The sequence below is a fragment of the Lipotes vexillifer genome, unplaced genomic scaffold, assembly GCF_000442215.2.
Source record: "Lipotes vexillifer unplaced genomic scaffold, Lipotes_vexillifer_v1.1 scaffold182, whole genome shotgun sequence".
Lineage (NCBI taxonomy): Eukaryota > Metazoa > Chordata > Mammalia > Artiodactyla > Lipotidae > Lipotes > Lipotes vexillifer.
Window position 1 is genome coordinate 6232447 of NW_006798798.1, and position 24528 is coordinate 6256974.

At 40.9% G+C, this 24528-nt stretch overlaps 1 protein-coding gene and 1 pseudogene across 2 annotated transcripts in view; both read right to left on the reverse strand.

Moving 5' to 3' along the window:
- Positions 1–7082: 7082 nt before the first annotated feature.
- LOC103081482 (60S ribosomal protein L17 pseudogene) lies at positions 7083–7637 on the reverse strand (annotated as a pseudogene).
- Positions 7638–18975: 11338 nt separating this feature from the next.
- Positions 18976–24528, reverse strand: part of LOC103081756 (zinc finger protein 567) — a 158607-nt gene continuing 153054 nt past the window's right edge. Inside the window, exon 5 of one of the 2 annotated variants that reach the window (XM_007471035.1) lies at positions 18976–20573. In XM_007471035.1, the coding sequence (XP_007471097.1) occupies positions 19303–20573 (1271 nt within the window). In that variant the 3' untranslated portion in view covers positions 18976–19302. The remainder of the gene's footprint in view (positions 20574–24528) is intronic. The other variant, XM_007471034.1, reaches the window with a different exon arrangement.

The window sequence follows — 24528 nt, forward strand, 5'->3', positions numbered from 1 at the left end:
AGCAACGAAGACCCAATGCAGCCAAAAATAAATAAATAAATAAATTTAAAAATAAATAATTAAATAAAACTAAACTTTCATAAAATTATCTTTTTTTTTTTTTTTTTTTTGGCCATGCCATGCAACTTGCACGATCTTGTTCCCCCCGACCAGGGATTGAACCTGCACCTTCAGTAGTGAAAGCATAAAGTCCTAACCACTGGCCCACCAGGGAATTCCCAGAATAAGTTTTTTGACTGATACCGTGCCACGCCAAATATAAGTACGATAAAAATAATGCTGAGGTAAAAGAACCCTCCTTAAACAATGCAATCAAAACAGATTACCCCACCAGGTAAAGAACCTAGCTGAGGTTCTGGCTGAGGGTGGTGGAAATGCAGAATGGGTTGTGGAAGAAGGAAGATACCAATTATGACCTGGTGACCAGTTACAAAAATGAGGATTGTAGTGACTTTGCATATTTCCTGTTTGCCTATTACTTGTATATGCTAACTGTTTTCTTCTTCTCTTTCCTTCATCCATTTTTATTTTATATGCAAGTTGTTGGAAGTTAATTTACAATTTGGCCTTAAACTAGTATTTAGTCAGAGTGACTGAATTTGAGTAGTAGTACAGCCAGCGATGGACACAATGACTCTTGGGTCTGTGTATCTCCTTATTTGGGGGAAAGGGTGAGAATTTCTTCATCTGTAAGGAAGACAGCTGTATCTTGTTAGATACAACCATAAAGTTTTTCTTGTTTTTGCTGTTGTATAGAGGTTCACACCTGTGTAGAGGGTGCATATGGATGATAATTAGTCAAAGGGGTAGATTGTGTTGATTATTGATTTATTGCCGTTTAGCTCTAAATTTGCCCCCCTTTTTTTAACATCTTTATTGGGGTATAATTGCTTTACAATGGTGTGTTAGTTTCTGCTTTATAACAAAGTGAATCAGTTATACATATACGTATATCCCCATATCCCCTCCCTCTTGTGTCTCCCTCCCTCCCTATCCCACCCCTCTAGGTGGTCACAAAGCACCGAGGTGATCTCCCTGTGCTATGCGGCTGCTTCTCACTATCTATTTTACGTTTGGTAGTGTATATATGTCCATGCCACTCTCTCACTTTGTCCCAGCTTACCCTTCCCCCTCCCCGTATGCTCAAGTCCATGCTCTAGTAGGTCTGTGTCTTTATTCCCGTCTTGCCCCTAGGTTCTTCATGACCACTTTTTTTTTTTTTTTTTTTTTAGATTCCATATATATGGGTTAGCATACGGTATTTGTTTTTTCTCTTTCTGACTTACTTCACTCTGTATGACAGACTCTAGGTCCATTCACCTCACTACAAATAACTCAATTTCGTTTCTTTTTATGGCTGAGTAATATTCCTAAATTTGCCCTTTTGTCTGCTTTGTGAAAACAAATATGGACCCATTAAACAAATATTTTTCCTTTGCCAGCTGGCATGATGATAAGCTTCATCAGTAGAGTTTGATGGAGAGAGATTGCAGAATGAAAAAGGGTTCTGCATCCTGGTTCTGGTGTGCTCGATTGCCAGGCTCCTGGCAATGTGCTTGGCTTCCCCAGTGCCCAGCTCCTACAGTATGGGCAGTTTCTCCAGCACCAGGTTCCTACAGCGTTCTCAGCTTCTCCAGAACCAGGGCCTGCACTACAGCGCATAGCAGCCAAGCAGCACCTAGTGGCCTGCAGCTTTCTTTAGTACCTCCCTTGGGTGGTTTTATAGCAGAGTGCCTCGGGTGAGGCACTTCCCCTTGATCACACTAGAGTGGATTTCCAGCAAGTTCCAAAGGGCAAATTTCCAGCAAAATCCACTAGCACTTCTCGCCATTTGGTGAGCCATAGCCATGCCCTCTCCAACAAGGTCTGGATCTCAGCCCCAGGAGGGCCTCTTCCTTGGGTGCTCTATATCAGGCCTTGGGGAGCTGTGGAAATTGGATGGCCTCTAAGAGTTTTCCAAGTTGGGACAATGGGGCTGGAATCCCCAGCATCAACTAGTAATTGGAGACAGGCATACCTCGTTTTATTGCATTTCACTTTATTGTGCCTTGCAGATTTTGTGGTTTTTACTAAGTAAAGTTTTGTGACAACCCTGTGTTGTCAGATGAAGGTTAGCATTTTTTAGCAATAAAGTATCTTTAAATTAAGGTATGTACTAAAAAAAGATATAATGCTCTTGCACACTTAATAAATTACAGTATAGTATAAAATAAACATAACTTTTTTTAATTTTTAAATTTTTTTTTGGTACACGGGCCTCTCACTGTTGTGGCCTCTCCCGTTGTGGAGCACAGGCTCCGGACGCGCAGGCTCACCGGCCATGGCTCACGGGCCCAGCCGCTCCGCAGCATGTGGGATCTTCCCGGACCGGGGCACGAACCCGTGTCCCCTGCATCGGCAGGCGGACTCTCAACCACTGCACCACCAGGGAAGCCCAATATTTATTTATTTATTTGGTCGCGCCAGTCTTAGTTGCAGCAGGCAGGCTCCTTAGTTATGGCATGTGAACTCTTAGCTGCATCACACATATAGGATCTAGTTCCCTGACCAGGGATCGAATCCGGGCCCCCTGCATTGGGAGTGCGGAGTCTTAACCACTCCTCCACCAGGGAAGTCCCTAAACATAACTTTCATATGCACTGGGAAACCAAAAATTGGTGTGACTCACTTTATTGCTGTATTTACTTTATTATGGTGCTCTGGAACCAAGCTCACAATGTCTCTGATGTATGCATGCTATCTCTGGGAAGGGGATATTACATGGAAACCTTTATTTTATTTTACTTTGTTTTTCTTTTTAAAATTTTTAAAATTTAGATATAATTGACATATAATGATTAGTTTAGGTGTACAACATAATGATTTGGTATTTGTATATATTGCAAAATGACCACCACAATAAGTCTAGTTAACCTCCAACACTACACATAGTTATAAATTGAAACCTTTCTTTAGCTGAGAGCATGCACTAGGAGGAACTCAGATGCAAGGCATTGCTAGCCAGTGCTCTAAGCAGATGAAGGATTGAGTGCCTTGGTCCTGAAACAGTGATCTGGGCAGCATATCAAAGCATCCATCCTCTGGACATATCATCAGGTGGGTGTGCTGTATGTCCATGTATGTTTAATTAAATTCCTTTTGCAATAGGGATTTCCCTCATGGTCCAGTGGTTAAGACTCTGTGCTCCCAATGCAGGGGGCATGGGTTTGAGTCCTGATCAGGGAACTAAGATCCTGCATGCTGTGCAGCATAGCCAAAAACAAATCAATAAATAATAAAATTTTTTTTTGCAAGAATATAATTATAGAGAAATATATTGTGGCATGACATTTTCATTGAATTTTTTTTTTTTTTGCGGTACGCGGGCCTCTCACTGTTGTGGCCTCTCCCGTTGCGGAGCACAGGCTCCGGACGCGCAGGCTCAGCGGCCATGGCTCACGGGCCCAGCCGCTCCGCAGCACGTGGGATCTTCCCGGACCGGGGCACGAACCCGTGTCCCCTGCATTGGCAGGCGGACTCTCAACCACTGCACCACCAGGGAAGCCCTTTCATTGAATTTTATACATTTGATAAAACCATTAAAAAAGTAATCTTCATTATGTAGTCTTGTATGTATTTCCTTTTATAATGTGGCTCCAAGAAGTCTGCTGAATCAGCATTTTTCTCAATATTTCCATTATTTATGTCTCCAGATCCAGCAGTGGAACTTGAACACATCTCTTCATTTCATCATTCTTTTTCTTCTAATAATAAAACCATCCATTCTAAGGATAGTTAATATCAGTTCAAATAACATGTACAACTGGATTTTTTAGAAGTCTCATTTAATAATGTCCTTTCAAAAAATGCACTGAAAGTTGGTAACTGCAACTCAGTGGAACATTTGTTTTGCTAGCAGCAGATAAAATTCTCTCAAATTTCACTTCATAACTAAGCAGAAGTGCCAGTATGAAGTTAACCTCAGAAATTTGACTAAAGGGGTGAACTTTTCTGCAAATTTCCAAAAAGCATATTAGTAGTCCCCATTCCCTCCTTCCCTTCCTCCTCATACCCAGGGGTAGTTGTGAACCTTGTGGTCAAAAATAAGATGATAGATAAGAGTAAAGTGCAGTGCCAAGAGCATCCAGTGGGGGAAAGAATGGTATTTTAAAAAATGGTGGGCTTCCCTGGTGGCACAGTGGTTAAGAATCCACCTGCCAATGCAGGGGACAGGGGTTCAAGCCCTGGTCCAGGAAGATTCCACATGCCGCAGAGCAACTAAGCCCGTGTGCCACAACTACTTAGCCTGCGCTCTGGAGCCTGCGAGCCACAACTACTGAGCCCACGTGCCACAACTACTGAAGTCCGCAAGCCTAGAGCCTGTGCTCCGCAACAAGGGAATCCACCGCCATGAGAAGCCTGCGCACCACAACGAAGAGTAGCCCCCGCTCGCTGCAACTAGAGAAAGCCCATGCGCAGCAACGAAGACCCAATGCAGCCAAAAATATAAATAAATTTATTTAAAAAAATTGTACTACTGGATATCCACATGCAAAAGAATTAAGTTGGACTCTCCCTCACACCATATACCAAATTTTTTTTTTTTTTTCTTCTGCATTAGGTCTTCGTTGCTGCACGTGGGCTTTCTCTAGTTGCGGTGAGCGGGGGCTACTCTTTGTTGTGGTGCGTGGGCTTCTCATTGTAGAGCACGGGCTCCAGACGCACGGGCTTCAGTAGCTATGGCGTGCGGACTCAGTAGTTGTGGCTTGCAGGCTCAGTAGTTGTGGCACACGGGCTCAGTAGTTGCACCTCGCAGACTCTAGAACACAGGCTCAGTAGTTGTGGCACACGGGCTTAGTTGCTCCACGGCATGTGGGATCTTCCCGGACCCCGGCTCGAACCTGTGTACCCTGCATTGGCAGGTGGATTCTTAATCACTGTTGCACCAGGGAAGCCCTGTGCAGTAGTCTTTTAAATCAGGTATGCAAAAAGAGGAGTTACAAACAAAAAAATACATTTTATATTTATCTTTGTAGTTATCTTTACCAGTGTTCTTTCCTTCTTCCTGTGGATTTTAGTTACTGTGAAGTGTTTTTTCATTTCAGCTTGAAGCATTTCTTTTGAGTTTTTTGTAGGAAGGTCTGCTAGCAATGATCTCTTGGTTTTTATTTATATAGGAATATCTTAATTTCTTCTTTATTTTTTTAAAAAAAATTATTAATTTATATTTTTTACTTTTTTTGGCTGTGTTGGATCTTTGTTGCTGTGTGCGGGCTTTCTCTAGTTGTGGTGAGCAGGGGCAACTTCATTGCGGTGGCTTTGCTTGCTGCAGAGCATGGGCTCTAGGTGTGCACGCTTCAGTAGTTGCAGCATGTGGGCTCAGTAGTTGCGGCCCATGGGCTCTAGGGTGCATGGGCTTTAGTAGTTAATGCACGAGGGCTCAGTAGTTGTGGCTCGCAGGCTCTAGAACACAGGCACAGTAGTTGTGGCACACAGGCATGTGGGATCTTCCTGTACCAGGGCTTGAACCCGTGTCCCTGGCACCAGCAGGTGGTGGATTCTTAACCACTGCATCACCACGGAAGTCCTCTCGTTTATTTTTGAAGGATAGTTTTGTCAGATATAGATTCTTTTTTTTGTGTGTGATACGCGGGCCTCTCACCATTGTGGCCTCTCCCCTTGCGGAGCACAGGCTCTGGACGCGCAGGCTCAGTGGCCATGGCTCATGGGCCTAGCCGCTCCGCGGCATGTGGGATCTTCCTGGATCGGGGCACGAATCCGTGTCCCCTGCATCGGCAGGCAGACTCTCAACCACTGCGCCACCAGGGAAGCCCATAGATTCTTTTTCTTCTTTCAGCACTGTGAATATGTCATCCCACTGCCTTCTGATCCTCATTATTTCTGTTGAAAAATAAGCTGTTTATCTTACTAAGGCCTCCCTATACATGCTTCTCTTTTTTGCATTTAAGATTCTCACTTTGTCTTAGGCTACGTATACCAAAGAACTATCTGTCTTGCAGTTTTGTAATAGCTAATGTTCCAAATGCCTGCTAGGGGGCTTCCCTGGTGGCGCAGTGGTTGAGAGTCCACCTGCCGATGCAGGGGACGCGGGTTCGTGCCCCGGTCCGGGAAGATCCCACGTGCCGCGGAGCGGCTGGGCCCATGAGCCATGGCCCGCAGAGCCTGCGCGTCCGTGAGCCTGTGCTCTGCAACGGGTAGAGGCACAACAGTGAGAGGCCCCGTACAGCAAAAAAAAAAAAAATGCCTGCTAGGATTTTGTAAATTAGGCCTATATTTCTGATAGTGTGTGCATTTCTGATGCTTTTCCAAGATAATGTTAATGTGTCCTAAAGGCAGGATTTCTACTTTTACTTATGTATTTTGAAAAGAGAGTGAAAATTTGGTTTCCTTCAGCTTTTTCCTTGTTTCCTTATTCTGTATTTTGAAAAATGCTGATTTACACTAGCATTTGTGAACATTCTTGAGATGTAGTTTTCAAGTTTGCTTCCCAAGGCTATTCCAAAAACAATGTATCATTTTGTTATCTTTTAATAATAATATAGTAATATTGTATAAATATTATTAAATAATATTAGTGTACTGTTATATTTATAATAATACAATATATAATCATATATTTTTATAATATAATTATATAACTACTTAGTAAGAAATAACTTCCTGAAAATTTGTCCAACCAAATGCACTTCACACTTTGGCCATTGTGTCAGTTTTCAATTGCTGCTGTAACAAATAACCATAAACATAGTGGCTTAAAACAATGTAAATTTATTCTCTTACAGTTCTGGAGATAAAATTGCAAAATCAGTTTCACTGGGCAAATGTCAAGATATTGGCAGGGCTAGCTCCTTCTGGAAGCTCTAGGTAAGAATCTATTTCCTTGTTTTTTCTAGCATTTAGAGGCCTCCTGCATTCCTTTTTTTTTTTTTTTAGAACTGGCCATATCAAATATTGGAGAGAATGTGAAGCAATGAAAACTCTCATACACTGCTGGTGGGGATACAAGAGGGTGTAACCGCTTTGGAAATCAGTTTGGTACTTTTTTTTTTTTTACTTTTATTTGCATTTATTTTTTGCAGCATTTATTCCCAGGCCATAAGTTTTTGTTTCTTCAATTTCTTCTGGGATATCTTTTTCTTCTGGGCGACCTCCTCTTCTGGTTTAGGAACAATCTGTTCTTTTTCAGTAAGGATCATCTCAATGTGGCACGGAGAGCTCATGTATGGGTTGATCCGACCATGAGCTCTGTAAGTCCTGCGCCGCATCTTGGGGGCTTTGTTCACCTGGATGTGCTCAATGACCAGAGAATCTACATCTAAGCCCTTAAGTTCAGCATTACTCTCTGCATTTTTGAGCATGTGCAGTAAAAATTCAGCACTCTTTATGGGCCACCGACCCTGCGTCCAGCCCCACTGTTTGGCCTGGGCACACCTACCAACTCCACCATTGTAGCGACGGAATGGCACACACTGCTTCTTTAAAGTGACATCCTTCAGATACTTAGTGGCTTTTTGGATATGCATACCCTTAATGGCCTGGGCTGTTTCACGAGTGTTCTTAAAGTGAACACGAAGATTTGAACCTCTCGACTTGCATGATTTTGTGGGATTTTCTGGGTCAAGTGAATAGCGAACCATTTTTAGAGGTCACCTCAGGCTGCTGACCGGAAAAGCTGGTAATTTTTTTTGTTTAAATTTTTTGGCCACACCTTGCATGGCATGCGGGATCTTAGTTCCGCGACCGGGGATCAAACACCTGTGCGCCCTGCAATGGAAGCAGGGAGTCTTAACCACTGGACCACCAGGGAGGTCCCCTCCTGCATTCCTTGGCTTGTGACTCCTTCCTTGAATCCCTCCAACCTCTTGCTTTCATTGTCACATCTCCTAATACTCACTCTGATCTCCTGCCTTTTTCTTTTAAAAACCCTTGTGATTTACAGTGGGTTCACCTGGATAATCCAGGATAATCTCCCCATTACTTTAATCATATCTGCAAAGTCCCTTCTGCCATATAAGATTCTAGGGATTAAGATGTGATCATCTTTGGGAAGCCATTATTCAGCCTCACAGCCAGTTACTTTGGTATGGTGCTGTCTGTAACTCTGTAGTTGAGCGTGATTGAAAAGAGAGGCCTGGGCTTCCCTGGTGGCGCAGTGGTTGAGAGTCCGCCTGCCGTTGCAGGGAACACGGGTTCGTGCCCCGTCCGGGAAGATCCCACATGCCGCGGAGCGGCTGGGCCTGTGAGCCATGGCCGCTGGGCCTGCGCGTTCAGAGCCTGTGCTCTACAACGGGAGAGGCCACAACAGTGAGAGGCCCGTGTACTGAAAAAAAAAAAAAGAAAAGAGAGGCCTGGCACAGGGACTGCCCTTGGCAAGTGCATAAATAGTGTTAAAGGCCTTGAGGACTGTTTTGGCTTTAAATAAGTTCAGTTTTGTTTTTTTCCCATCGTCTGTTAATTTTGTAGCTTTTTCTTACTGTCTTTCTGAGGTATCTTATTGAGCTCGCTAAGAAGCCCAAAGTGAATTCAGATCCTGGTTCTGTTGCTTGCTTACCTTTAACCACCCAAGTCTGTTTCTTCATTTGTAAAATGGGGCTGTTACTACATTCTCCAGGCAATGTGGGTGAGAGAGGAGGAGGGGGCTGATTCCCAATTGGTATAAGCGGAGAGCTGCAGGACTGTGTGGGTGTCAGGATGGATGTATGCATGTCAGAGGGTGAGGACTGATGCCCCAGATTGAGGGGAGGGCACAGTCAGGTGAGTCTGGGAGCCTCTTCTCTGCCTTTCCCCAGCTAAAGTGTCTCAAGACCCTGACCATCCCAGGAGGGAGGCTGAGCCAGGGGATGCCCTCTGGATTTCAATCGTTCTGTCCTCAGTTAGAGGCCATCCATGTTCCCTGAAGATGGATGTGTTTGCTTGCCAAGGCCTGGAGCATCTTTCCTTCCATATCAGGACTCTGGGCATCTAATGGAGGTGAAGGACTGCCCGAGAAAATCTCCTGTCTTTCCTGGTACCTTTCCCCTCCACCTCAGGCTTTTTCCTTCAGATTCTTATCTTAGCAGAGTCAATTAAGCCAGTGATGTTTTTAAACTTCCAGAACCACTTTTATTTCTATTGCAGTAGGAAGATGACCAAGTAAATTGATGACCTTGGCACCCTATCTTAGGAAGTCTACTACTGGATCTTTTCTGTTAGATGAAACAATTACAAAGTTGTGATTCACTTGCACACTGCATATCATCTGAATAACGTTTCAGAAAAGTTTGGTGACTAAAAGGGACCCTAATGTTCCTTCATTTTCTAAAAGTAATCTATTATGTTTATTAGCACTATAATAGTTCTTACCTTGGGTATTGGAAGCTAGAACAATCTTACCCTGAAACTTGATGTTATTTGTATGGTTGCAGAGCATCATTCTCTCTCATTTCACATGAGGTCACAGAGTGACCTTGTCTGTTTCTCATGTTATTACATCACAGGAAGTAATGTGCTGCAAAGATGAGCTGCAAGTGGCTTAGGTAGTTCCAGAGGGAGGGCTAAGAGCTGGAGCTGGTGCGCTAAGCAGGGTATAGATCCAAGGCTAAGTGAGAGGACGAGGCTTAGAGCTAGGTCAGGGAGCTTGGCCTCTATTCCTTAAGTGAGCGAAGACTGTTGATGTAACATACTTATATTTGGTTTTAGACCTAGGTTGTTTTTTTTTTGCTGCCCTGTGCAGCTTGTGGGATCATAGTTCCCTGACCAGGATTAATCCCACACCCCCTGCAGTGGAAGTGCAGAGTCTTACCCACGGGACAACCAGGAAAGTCCCTAGATCCAGCTTTCTGGTGGAAGATAAGGGACGATGAGGGCTGACTTAAGACAACAATAAAAATTGTAACAATGATAAAAAATGATCACCGAGGGCTTCCCTGGTGGTGCAGTGGTTGAGAGTCCGCCTGCCGATGCAGGGGACACGGGTTCGGGCCCCATTCCGGGAAGATCCCACATGCCTCAGAGCGGCTGGGCCCGAGAGCCATGGCCGCTGAGCCTGCGCGTCCGGAGCCTGCGCGTCCGGAGCCTGTGCTCCGCAACGGGAGAGGCCACAACAGTGAGAGGCCTGCGTACCGCAAAAAAAAAAAAAAAAAAAAAAAATCACCGATTATACTACATAACAAGTAGCACTTAGTAACTATAAATAGTAACAAGTTCATTAATTAATAAACATATATAAGTATTAACATATATAAATAGATAATTATTAAATACTTGGTGATGACAATAACTAGTAATCACTTTAATTGCAACCTTTCCATTCCTGATCTCCTTACCCTGCCCTTTTTTCACCTCAGTGCATAACACCTTCCAACACACTACAAAATCTACTCATTTTGTTGGTCTCTCTCCCCGTTGGAATACAACCTCCATGAAGGTGGGGCTTTTTGTCTGTGTTGTTCACTGCTGTATCCCCAGGGCCTAGAACAGTGCCTGGCATATAGTAGGTGCTCAATAAATATAGTTGAACTGAATTGAAATAGAAGTAAATGTACTCAACCCTTACTATGTTCCTGGCATGTTCTAAGCATATATTATTTATATCTTCACTTGAAAATTACTGCCTAGATACAAATTATGAAACTAGTTCAAGGCCACTTGGCAAGTAAAGTAGCTATGCTTGAATTTGAACTCGGGAATTCTGGCTGCAGGGCTTATCACCTTAAAGTACCTCTTCATCGTACTCAGCAAAGGGGTGTGTCTGTTCCAGAAATGTCCTAGTGGTAGAAGCAAAAGAGATTTCAAAATAACCATGGAGAGGGAGGCCAAGGATGGTCCCTGAGTAGCTGGGTGGGAAATGGGGGCCATTTGCTGAGAGAAAAGACAGTTAGAAGAACTTATTTATATGACTAGGAATGGCTCAGTTTAGGTATGCCTGCAATTATTTAAGTAACTTTCAGTTCTTATGTAACATCAAACTTTCCTTTCTGATTTTATTCATATTATTGTGCTGGTAGCTCTGCCAGGTTCTTCACATTTAGGTTTTCATGATAGCTCCATGAGGTACTATTATGAGCCCCAGATGGATGCTTAGGGAGCCTAGGTTATCATCATCTAGTTAGTGACAGAGTCCAGACCTGATTCTAAAGCTAATATTTCAAATGTGGAAGATAAGGTACCGGAACTGGGTACATCGTTAGAGAAGATATATTAGAAATGTGGAAGCAAAAGAGGACTTTGGAGCTGTAAGTTGCAGGGAGTGGAATTATAAACCTGGCTTTAGATATTACACTTGAGATGCCTGAGGGATTCTAGCTGGAGTAGTAGAGCAACCTCATCGTCCATCATTAATGTTGCTCATGAATCTAATAAAGATGAAATATTTTAATTTTGGAAATAAAGTTCGATACGTGAATTCTTCAGAATGACTTGTGAAATTCTTCAGCCAGGGTTTAAGGCATGGTGACTTCTCCTTTTTTTTTTTTTTTTTTTTTAAGGCATGGGACTTTTTTTTTCATGATTAATTTTATTTAATTTATTTTTTAAATTAATTTTTATTGGCGTATAGTTGCTTTACAATGTTGTGTTACTTTCTACTGTATAGCAAAATAAATCAGCTATACGTATACATATGTCCCCTCTTTTTTGGATTTCCTTCCCATTTAGGTCACCACAGAGCACTGAGTAGAGTTCCCTGTGCTATACAGTAGGTTCCCATTATTTATTTTATACGTAGTATCAATGGTGTATGTATGTCAATCCCAACCTTCCAATTCCTCCCACCTCCCCACCCCCGCATGGTGACTTCTAAGTGTGAAATTTCACATCTATATCTTTAAAAGAAAAAATTTTTTTTTGTAAAGGGAAGGTTCCCCACCTACATCTTCTCACCACCCATAAAAATATTCTATCATTTGCCTAATTTATTAACTCAGTCATTCAACAAATATCTGACTGCCTCCTAGGAGTAAAGAAGCAGATACAATCCTCAACACATCAAAGATGTAGAAATCTTATAATTAAGAGTTGTACCAAGTCAGTCAATTTTGTTTAATACAAACAAACAATTTTAAAAAACCCTTCGTATTTCACAATTGGCACCTAAATTTTTGTTTTTTGAAAAGAAAAGAGAGAACTTTGGAAAAGAATGTTGTTTCTAGGAAAACCTTTTCCTAAGTTTCTAATTCTCCTAATACATATGAAACAACTTTCTCTGCGATCACAATGAGAATCAGCTTAAACCAGGGGGATCTGGTAGAAAATTTTATTGTCTTCCCTACTAGTGGCCCAGGATTATAAATTCTTACTGATATATATATATATATATATATATATATATATATTTTTTTTTTTTTAAATAAATTTATTTTATTTTATTTTTGGCTGCATTGGGTCTTGGTTGCTGCACCCGGGCTTTCTCTAGTTGCAGTGAGCGGGGGCTACTCTTCCTTGTGGTGTGCGGGCTTCTCATTGCGGTGGCTACTCTTCCTTGTGGTGTGCGGGCTTCTCATTGCGGTGGCTTCTCTTGTTGCGGACCACGGGCTCTAGGTTCACGGGCTTCAGTAGTTGTGGCACACGGGCTCAGTAGTTGTGGCTCGCGGGCTTTAGAGTGCAGGCTCAGTAGTTGTGGCACACGGGCTTAGTTGCTCTGCAGCATGTGGGATCTCCCCGGACCAGGGCTCGAACCCGTGTCCCCTGCATTGGCAGGCGGATTCTTAACCACTGCACCACCAGGGAAGTCCCTGTATATATTTTTAAAATTAATTATTATTATTTTTTTTGGCCACACTGCACGGCATGTGGGATCTTAGTTCCCCAACCAGGGATTGAACCTGCACCCTCGGCAATGAAAGCACGGAGTCTTAACCACTGGACCACTAGGGAATTCCCTTACTGATATTTTATTTTATTTATTTACTTGGCTGCATCAGGTCTTAGTTGCAGCATGCGGGATTATTTCATTGCGGCGGGTGGGCTTCTCTCTAGTTGCAGCACACAGGCTCTCTAGCTGTGGTGCGTGGGCTCCGGAGCGCACTGGCTCAGCAGTTGCGGCATGTGGGCTCTCGAGCGTGTGGGCTTAGTTGCCCTGCAGCATGTGGGATCTTAGTTCCCCAAACAGGGATCAAACCCACGTCCCCTGCATTGGAAGGCGAAGTCTTAACCACTGAACCGCCAGGGAAGTCCCCCCTAACTGATAGTTTTAAAAAGTCTCTTTAAGAGATAATTACTGAAATACTTTCAGATGTCATCATATAACATCTGAGTTCAACTTTCAAAGAGTCCAATGAAAGATGAAGTAGATGTGAGTGTAGACAAACACCACTGGCCATGAGCTGACAGTTTTTATAGCAGGCTGATGAGAATATTGAGGGTTCACTGTACTATACTTTCTTTTTTTTTTTGCGGTACGCGGGCCTCTCACTGTTGTGGCCTCTCCCGTTGCGGAGCACAGGCTCCGGACGTGCAGGCTCAGCGGCCATGGCTCACGGGCCCAGCCGCTCCGCAGCATGTGGGATCTTCCCGGACCGGGGCCCGAACCCGTGTCCCCTGCATCGGCAGGCGGACTTTCAACCACTGCGCCACCAGGGAAGCCCTGTACTATACTTTCTACTTTTGTATATGTTTGAAGTTTTACATAATAAAGACAAAGCATGAATTTTTAAAAACTTAGAAGCTAGAAATATGCAAAAATGATAACATTTATATTTAAGGTACCACAAAAATATTTTTCCCTCTCATTTTCTATATTCTCTGTATTCTATTTGAGCATTTTAATTTTTTTATAAGGACAAAACAAAAACAAAAACAAAAAACCAAAACCCCATTCTTACTAAGCTCTTTCATCCTTTTGATCCTAGCATTGCCACTTTCTGTGTTACGGCCATGAACTGACTGCAGTTTATAGATTATCTGAAAAAACACTGATTTTTTTCCTTTTCAGTCATACATTCTGAAATTTGTGCATATGAAACTCTACCCTATCTTGCCCTTGTCCTTGAAATTAGGATTCTCCACTTAAGAGGCCTTAGGCAAACTACTTAATCTCTCTGACTGTCAATTTCTTTATCTTAAAGTAGAAAATAGCCAAATCAGAGGCATGAATGACAATGTAGGCAAACAGCAAGGCAGGGAACTAACACTTGGTGAATTTCAGGCATTGTACTAGGAATTTTATACATTTATTCATCTCAAAAACATCTCTTTTAAGGAAGAAAAATATGACTACCTCAATATTAAATGAATAAAGGATATGGACATTCAATTTTTCAATTAACAAACATTTATGACCACCTACTATATTTTAGGCACCATGCTGGAAGCAATACCAATGCTCAGCAAATATGTGAACAAATGGTCATCTCTATGAGTCATAATCGAAGGAATGCAAGTGAAAACAAAAGCGACTTTTCCATTTTTCACCGATCAAATGGTGAACTTTCAGTAAATGTTTTCTTAGGGTTAGATGAATGTGGTGCTTTGGGATCTCTTCTAAAGTGGGCAGACGCATAGATGCACCATCTTCCTGAAGGCACCTGAGCAATGTGTATAAAACGGGCTAAAATGTATATTTACTTAAAAAAAATGTCCAACCAGGAGAATGAAGCACACCTAGTGACTGCAGTTTCCAAATACCATTTTGGAAAGTACCAAAATACCCAAAGGAAAAAGGATTCCTTGGAAAATGCCTACTTCAAGGTGGGAGCTAGGAAATGAACAAGACGAGCCTGGAACATCCTATTGTGGCAGATAGCAGGCAAGTGATCAAAGACTAGCAGGGTCATATCAAAAGGACACAGGAATCAAATAGAAGAGGATCCCATAAGCCACACATGGAACAATTTGAGCATCAATGAGAGTACAACTTAAATAGATTTAAACATACTGAATATGCTTCACATACACACCCCTCTAAACTCAGTGATTACCATGGCAGAATGTTAGGGAACCAGCTCATTATTTTGAAAACCAATAAGGAGAAAGAAAGAAGCATCTACCCTGCCTTTCCTTATTGTAACATGGATAACCAAACAGTATTTGAAAGGAAGTTTCTCTTTTTAAAAATATTCTAGCTAATAAAGGAAGGAAAAAATAATATATCATCATTCTGCAGTCCCTAATAAATTAATAGATTTACCAGTTGAACATCAATGGCTGCTAACATCATAAAAAGAAAGACACCTAAATATTATGTCTCTCAATATTAACCACCTGTAAGTAGTCTTAACAACAACAACGAAAATGGAACCTCAATCTGATCATGCCTCTAGACATCAACTACCAACTTATAGGAAATACCAAGGATAGAGGAGCAGGTTTAACTACCCATTGGGATCAGCCAGCAAAAACCAAGCTCTGAGAAACTCTCCAAGGCAAACAAACTAGTTTCTTTGAAAAGTTAAGTTGCTGGGGGGGTGGGGGTGGGGGTGGAGGGGTCCGGGGGAGGAGGATGAAGGAGAATGGATAGATTGAGACTTAAGAAACACAACAATCAACTGCAATTTGTGAACATTGTTTGGATCCTGATAACTTTCAAAAAATTGACATTCATGAAACAATTAGAAATTGGAACACTGGCTATCAGATATGCAATATTAAGTATTAAGGCAGTGCTGTCAATTTTTTTAAGGCGTGAAAATCTTTTCTAAATTTGTGATATATTTCAGAGGTACATATTAAAATTTTTATAGATGAAATATCTGGGATTTACTTCAAAAATAACATGGAGGTCGGGGAGTGGGTGGAAATATGGATAAAACAAGCCTGGCCATGAGCTGATAATTATTGAAGCTGGTCATGGGGCACTGGGGGTACATTCTAAGAGTGTGAGGACAGAAAGTTTAAAAGAGAGAAGTATATACATTTTTTTTGATGTTTGCTAGTAAAAAAAAAGTATATTATTTTGATCTAACATTTCCACTTTTAGAAATTCATCTTAAAGATATACATTACATATACAAAATAATGTATGTGCAAGGATATTTATTATAGGATTGTTGGAAAGAGCAAAAAATAAACTAAATTGATAAGGTTAAATAAATTATGACACACACATATGAGAGAATACTATGCAGCTGTTAAAAAAGAATAAGGCCATTATATATGTATTGGCATGGTGCAATCTTCCAAGGTGTATGGATAAGCAAAACTAGCAATATATAGAAATTTGCTACCATTTATGTAAAACATTCTTATAAAGAGTGTTATGTGTATGTCTACACTTAAGCAAATGGAGAAATCAGGAAGTATATGCAAGAACTTGATAGCAGTGATTGCTACATAAAGGGCAACAGGGTAATGTGTGGAGGTTCACTTATGTGAATACAAAATTTAACTTTAAAATTTTTATCCTGTGCCTGTGTTTTAGCTAATCAAAGTGATTAATTTTTAATGTCATAGATTTGAGCCCCTCCAACTGTACATCCTAATCATTAAGCCACTTAAAGAAAAATGACATAAAGCACATTGCTTTGTAACCCTTTGTAGGCAGTGGCACGTGCAGAAAATGCAGGTGCTTTTACTGAACACTCAGGATGACTGAGAAGATGGATAGCATCAGGGTGCAATGGGTCCTCTGACTGGCTACCCCAAGGTCTGAGGGAATGTTCTTTAAGATTACTCAGTCATTCACAAGCCCTGATCTAGATGTCCCTGGAGTTGGATCAAGGCTCTTTTCCCCATCACTGTCACATCCTGGAGTTACAACATCAAAATTCTAAAAACATATTTAATCCAGAATAGGTGCAGTTCCAGACATTCCATCTAAAATTAATTTTCATAGACTGGATTAAATTAGCTGGAATTTTATTTATATTTATCTTCACAAATGATAATTATTATCTACAATTTGTTTTTCAGGAGTTATTCTTGTTGAGTTTTTTATCATAAGTTTTTTAGCCTTGAAGATGAATTGTAAAGCTTCTCTCAGGGATTATCTGTACTTTAAGGTTTTTGTATGTTAAACTGTTTTCTTGGGACTTCCCTGGTGGCGCAGTGGTTAAGAATCCGCCTGTCAATGCAGGGGACACGGGTTCGAGCCCTGGTCCGGGAAGATCCCACATGCCATGGAGCAACTAAGCCCGTGTGCCACAACTGCTGAGCCCGTGTGCCACAACTACTGAAGCCTGCATGCCTAAAGCCCATGCTCCGCAACGAGAAGTCACCACAATGAGAAGCCTGTGCAACGCAATGAAGAGTAGCCCCCGCTCGCCACAACTACAGAAAGCCTGCGCACAGCAATGAAGACCCAACGCAGCCAAAAATAATTAAAACGAAACAAAACAAAAAAATTGTTTTCTCTAAAGGGACAGAGCTTTGATGACATTTTATGTCCTTCCACAATCATTGATTGTTCAGAAATCCCACATCTTCTTGAACCAATTTTGATTATTTTTGTAAAAATCCATTCTCTCTAGATTTCTAAATATATTAAAGTCATGCATAGTTGCTACTTTTTGAAAAAATCCACCCCTTCCTCATTCATACTGCTAAATGTGTTTTTTTTTCTATATCAGAGTTGTCAATTGTCTATTATATTGTTAAATAACCTTCAGATTAAGTCTACTGTCGTTTCTGATTTTATATTTTTTGGCTGTGCCATGCGGCATGTAGGATCTTAGTTCCCTGAGCAGGGATTGAACCCACGCCCCCTGCAGTGGAAGCTTGAAGTCTTAACCTAGTGGCCCACTAGAGAAGTCCCATTTTTTTCTTTTTAATAATCGTTCTTACTGTTGACTTGGGTTTATGTGGTAATTTCCCCTAACTTTTAGGGTTGACCATTCATTTAATGCGTTTAGTATGTGACTGGCAATGAGTAGGTGCTGGAGATCTACTTAGCGAACAAAGCCCCTACCTTTTAAAAAATTTTTTAAAATTATTCATTTATTTATCTTTGGATGCATTGGGTCTTCCGCTGCTGCACGCGGGCTTTTGCTAGTTGTGGTGATTGGGGGCTACTCTTTGTTGCGGTGTGCAGGCTTCTCATTGCAATGGCTTCTCGTTGCAGAGCATAGGCTCTAGGTGTGTGGGCTTCAGTTGTTGCAGCACGTGGGCTCAGTAGTTGTGGCACGCGGGCTATAGAGCGCAGGCTCAGTAGTTGTGGCGCATGGGCTTAGTTGCTCCATGGCACGTGGGATCTTCCCGGATCAGGGCTTGAACCTGTATACCCTGCATTGGCAGGTGGACTCCTGACCACCACGCCACCAGGGAAGTCCCAAAGCCCCTTCCTTTTTTTTTTTTTTTGCGGTATGCGGGCCTCTCACTGTTGTGGCCTCTCCCGTTGCAGAGCACAGGCTCTGGATGCGCAGGCTCAGCGGCCATGGCTCACGGGCCCAGCCACTCCGCGGCACGTGGGATCTTTTCAGACCGGGGCACGAACCCGTGTCCCCTGCATCGGCAGGCGGACTCTCAACCACTGTGCCACCAGGGAAGCCCCCAAAGCCCCTACCTTTAATCCTTGGGTTCTGACAGGAGTACAGCTTTGGTTACACTGAACTGGTTTTGATATGCAGAATTCACTGCCATTCATTTCTAGTTTGTAATTATAGTTTGATTCTCTTGAAGTTATACTTGGAGGTGGTTTTAGATTCCTAAATGAGCAGATTTCTTTCAGCTGCTCTTCTGTTAATTTCTACTCTTCAAAATTTACAACCTTTTAGATGAAGAGCTTCTCATGATAACTATACTTTACTACTGTTTTTCAGAATGAATTATCCTAACAAGTGGTTTTGAAGGCTTTGGATATTTGATACATTCATAAGGCCCTCCTCTCACATGAACTCCTTAACAGTAATACTGTTATTAATTAATGACAATAGTATTTATTGAGCATAGGCTTTATATAAAATATCTGACAATCTTCACGGAAACTCTATTAGGTACATATAATTATCACTGCTTAAAAATAAGTAAACTGAGGAACACAGACATTGCATAATTTACCCAATGTTATACAGTCAGTAATTGCTGGAAGTGAAATAATGTTAAGTAAGGTATATGGCGAAAGGCACAGTCACAAAATGTTTTAATAGGGTCATTTTCTATTAGGAATTCTCAGAAGTTTAACATATTTTGAGTGGTAACAGGAGGCTCTTCTATATTCATATTAATTTTTTTTCAGTGTAAGATCTCTGATGCTTAGTAAACAGTGAGTGTGAGGCAAAAAGAATTCCCATGTTTATTGAATTTTCTTCTGGTATGAGTTACCTGATGTTCCATAATGGAGGTGACAAATGAAGGTTCTCTGACAATAATTACATTACATTATGCATTATCTAATATTGAGTCAGGCATGAATTCCACATAAAGGCTTTCCTACAACCCTAACATCAAGGCTTTCTAGCCAGTATGAATTCTGTAGTGTTCAATGAGCTGTGAGCCAAGAATAAAGGCCTGCCCACATTCTCTACATTCATAAGGTTTGATACCAGGATGAATTCTCTGATGTTCAGTAAGCTGTGAACTACGAATAAAGGCCATTCCACATTCCCTACATTGATAGGGTTTCTCACAAGTGTGAATCCGCTGATGATGAGTCAGTTGTGAAACACGAATAAAGGCTTTCCCACATTCCTTACATTCGTAGGGTTTGTCACCTGTATGAATTCTTTGATGCTGAATAAGGTACGAACTACGACTAAAGGCCTTCCCACAATCTTTACACTCAAAGGGTCTGTCACCTGTATGAACTCTCTGATGTCGTGTAAGCTGTGCATGCTGTCTAAAGGCCTTCCCGCATTCTTTACATTCATAGGGTTTCTCCCCAGAATGAATTCTTTGATGTCGAGTAACTTCTGAGCTATGAATAAAGCCCTTGCCACACTCCTTACATTCATAGGGTTTCTCCCCAGTATGAATCCTCTGATGCACAGTAAGCTGTGAATGCTGTCTAAAGGCTTTCCCACATTCTTTACACTGATAGGGTCTAGCACCTGTATGAATTCTCCGATGAACAGTAAGTTGTGAGCCGCGAATAAAAGCCTTGCCACAGTCTTTACATACGTAGGGTTTCTCACCTGTATGAGTTCTATGATGCAGAATAAGTTGTGAGTGCTGTCTAAAGGTCTTTCCACATTCTTTACATTCATAGGGTTTGACACCAGTATGAAGTCTCTGATGTAGAATAAGTTCTGAAGTACGACCAAAGGCCTTCCCACACTCCTTACAGTCATAAGGTTTCTCACCTGTATGAATTCTCTGATGTTGAACAAGGTGAGAGGTACGACTGAAAGCTTTCCCACATTCCTTACATTCAAAGGGCTTTTCACCCGTATGAGTTTTCTGATGTTGAATAAGGTGTGAGCCACGGCTAAATGCTTTCCCACATTCATTACATTCAGTCAGTTTCTCGCCAGTCTCATTGCTGGGATGTAGGGTGAGGGATGTATGATGCTCAAAAGTGGGCATGTTTCCATAGGTGATTTTCACTTGCTTGAAAGAGCACTCATGATTTACTTGTTGTTTTTCAAACTGGCTTTTGTATGTCCAGTCATCTCTAAAACTGGAGCCCTCAAAAGCACAGCATGTAAGGCTTTCCATCAGCTCCCAATCAAATGACTCTACTTCAAAGATATCTTTTTGTAGAAATTTATCATACCTGGACTCCAAGTCTGAAAAATAAAAAAAAAAAGTAAATACAACTTGTTCTCTTCTTCTAAGAGAAATTTAAAAATTCTACAGGAGACTAGAGAGACAAAATGAAAATAATAACCATAATAGGTGAATTTTTTCTATAAGTCTCAAATATTGCTGTGCAATTTCTAAAAAGCACATGAAAGCACAAATATGATAAGAGTTCATATGGTGCCAGAAAGGGGCAAGAAAACAAATTAAGCTAGTGATTCTCCCATTTGATAGAGATCAGAATCATCCAGGAAGCCTTGTAACAAAACAAATGTCCAAACAGCACCCCACACTGAATCAAAATCTACAGGAGTAGGGCCAAGACATGTGTATACATACATATCTACACATATTTTAAAAGTAATATATATATATTTTACTTGAAGATTCACATAACATAAAATTTCCCATTTAACCATTTTAAAGTGTACAATTCCATGGTTTGCAGTACATTCCCAGTGTCCTGCAATCATTGTCACTATCTTCTAATTCCAGAACACTCTCATCACCCCAAATGGAAACTCTGTGCTACAGACTCACAGACATAGAGGACAGACTTGTGGTTGCCAAGGTGGGGAGCGGGCAGTGGAGGGCTGGATTGGGAGTTTGGGACTAGAAGATGTAAACTATTATATATAGAATGGATCAACAACAAGGTCCTATTGTATAGCACAGCAAACCATATTCAATATCCGAAATTAAACCATAATGGAAAAGAATATGAAAAAGAATGTGTGTGTGTGTGTATATATATGTATATATGTGTATATATATAATATATATATGTAAATCACTTTGCTGTATAGCAGAAACTAACACAATATTGTAAATCAACTATACTTCCATTAAAAAAAAATAAAAAATAAACCCTGTGCCCATTAAGCAGCCACTCCCCATTCCTCATTCCTGCCAGCCCCTGGCAATCACTAATGGCAGAGAAACACTAATTCTGTCCCTGTGAATTTGCCTATTCAGGGCATTTCATACAAATAAGGCATCTATATTTTTAGCACTTTCTACCATATGATGCTGATGTCAGTCAAAATGAAAATCTCTGCTTAAACTTTTTCACAGCCTCCCCACTGCACTTAGAATAAATTCTAAATTCAATGCCATCGTTCACAGGTTCTTGGCAAAGCAGGTCCCTGCTTGTCTTTGTTGTCCCTCTGTCACTCTATCTCCACCAAGGACAATGCATCTTCATATTGAATACTCTCCACTTTCCTCCCTATGTAACAAACCACAGCCTTCCTTTGAGTATCTAGAATAAATGTAGGTCTTTTCCATCTTAGACCTCTCATCAGGTGCTTCTATCTATTGGGAATCCTGTCCTGGGCCCTTTGTATGGCTGCTTTTCTCTTTAGGTTTCAGATTAAAACTCATACTTTCAAAAAGCTCTCAGCCTGATAACCCTAAGCGTATACTTTGATTCTCTTTCCCACAACATGTCCTATTGTCATAACACTTTCATCAGTTGTACTTAAGAGTTTCATTTACTTACTCATCTGTTGATTTGTTTTTTTACCTCCCCAAAGGCAGAAATAAAGCCTTTTTCACTAGCTGTTGTCACCAAATCCTAGCATAGTAGCAGTAACGGATTGCTTGATGAATAAATATTGGATTCTAGAGACAGACCAATGGAACTCAATAGAAAGGCCAGAAATAGACTAAAGTTTATATGGAAATTGCATTTATTATAAAGGTGGTATCTCAAAGGAGAAAAGAATAGTCTTTATAATAAATAATGTTGGGATTAGTCATTTGGAAAAAGATAAAATTAGATCCATATGTTATACCACCATATACCAGAATAAACTCTGAATACAGTTTTAATGTTAAAAGAAAACAGAAACCATACAAAAACTGGAAGGAAATGTGGTAGATTACTTTATAATCTAGGTATAGGGAAACCTTCTAAATAATGACTCAAAATCCAAAAGTATCAAAAGACTGATAAATTCCATTATGTAAAGGTGAAAAACAAAAAACTTGCACACGAATAAAAAACACCAAAAGCAAAGTCAAAAGACAAGTGACAGAGAAAATATTTGAAACTTATATCATAGATAATGGGATGATCTTCACAATTTATAAAAGACTCTTAAAAATTAAGAAATGCCCTTGAAAAGTAATATAACAATTACCAGCTGATCCAGCAATTTCATTCCTAGGTATATACCCCAAAGAAGTGAAAACAGGGAGTCAAACAGATACTTGTACACCGAGGCTCAGAGCAGCATTATTCACAATAGCCAAAAGATAGAAAGAACCCAAGTGTCCATCAACAGAGGAATGAATAAACAAAATGTGGTATATACATACAATGGAATGTTATTCAGTCTTAAAAAGGAATTAAATTTTGATAAATGAATGAACCCAAAACTACATATTGCGTGACTACATTTACATGCGATACCTAGAATTGTCAAATTCATAGCAACAAAGTGGAAAAGAGGTAACAAGGGGCAGGGCGGAGGGGAAAGTAGAGAGTTATTGTTTAATAGGTACAGAGTTTCTGTTTGGGATGATGAATAAGTTCTGGAAATGGATAGTGATAATGGCTGCACAACATTGTGAATATATATACAACCTGAAGGTGTTCCCAAACGGCCAAAGCTTTCCCAATAAGCAATTGGAACAGCAGAATAAACAATGATATTTTTGGACTCTAACTCATAGAATACATAAATAAATAAATAGCCCATACTGATAGAAACAAATCTTTTAATAAATAGATGAATGGGAAAGGGAGTAGGGAGAGCCCTTCCTTACAGAAGAATTCCAATTAATAAATGCAGAAGCAATAAGGGACACAGAAAATCAACACAAGGCAACACTACTGTATTGTTACAGACAAGATCCACCAATGGATACTAAAACCAGTGGACAAAATGAGGAGAAACAGCATATAGTTGCAAAGTATCTCCCTCCAAGATAATTACCACTTACAGTTGCAAAGTAGTAACTTTACAGGAGAGAAACATGAGAGACACCTTAACCAAGGTGATCAAGGTTAACACTACCAGTAAAAAGCCATACTAACATCAGGCAACCCCTGATATGATGCATAGAGAAGGACACAACATCACTTCTGTGGTATTCCTGTCAAAGATGCATAATCTCAATCTAACTGTGAGAAAATATCAAGCAAACACAAGTGAGAGACATTCTCCAAAAGAGTACTCATCAAAAGGATCAAAGTCATGAAAGACAGAGCAATTGTCACAGATTGGAGGATACTAAGGAGATAAAACAACTTAATGCAATGTGGGATCCCAGACTGGATCCTGGTATAGAAGGAGGACATCAGGGGAAAAACTGATAAAATTCTAATAAGATCTGTAGATTAGTTAATAGTATTACACCAATGTTAACTTCCTGGTTTTGATAACTGTACTATGGCTACATAACATTTGGAAGCTGAGTGAAGGGTATATGGGAATTCTCTAATAATTTTGCAAATTTTCTATAAGTCTAAACTAGAATGATTTCAAAATATTTTTTAAAAAACTCTACTAAAAAGAAAATTCTATTTCAGTCTTAAGGTGGGAAGAGAAACACAGGTTTAAGCACATTTCTTTTTTTTTTTTTTTTTTTTTTTGGTACACTGGCCTCTCACTGTTGTGGCCTCTCCCGTTGCGGAGCACAGGCTCCGTACGCGCAAGCTCAGCAGCCATGGCTCACGGGCCCAGCTGCTCCGTGGCATGTGGGATCCTCCCGGGCTCCGCGGCATGTGGGATCCTCCCGGACCGGGGCACGAACCTGTGTCCCCTGCATCGGCAGGCGGACTCTCAACCACTGCGCCAGCAGGGCAGCCCCCTAAGCACATTCTTAAAGTCAAGTTAAAGACTATTCTATTACAAAGCAATAGGACATACAACTTCAAAATCGCTTAAAGGTAGAAAGGGTAATAAAATGTGAGCAAGGGCTTCCCTAGTGGCG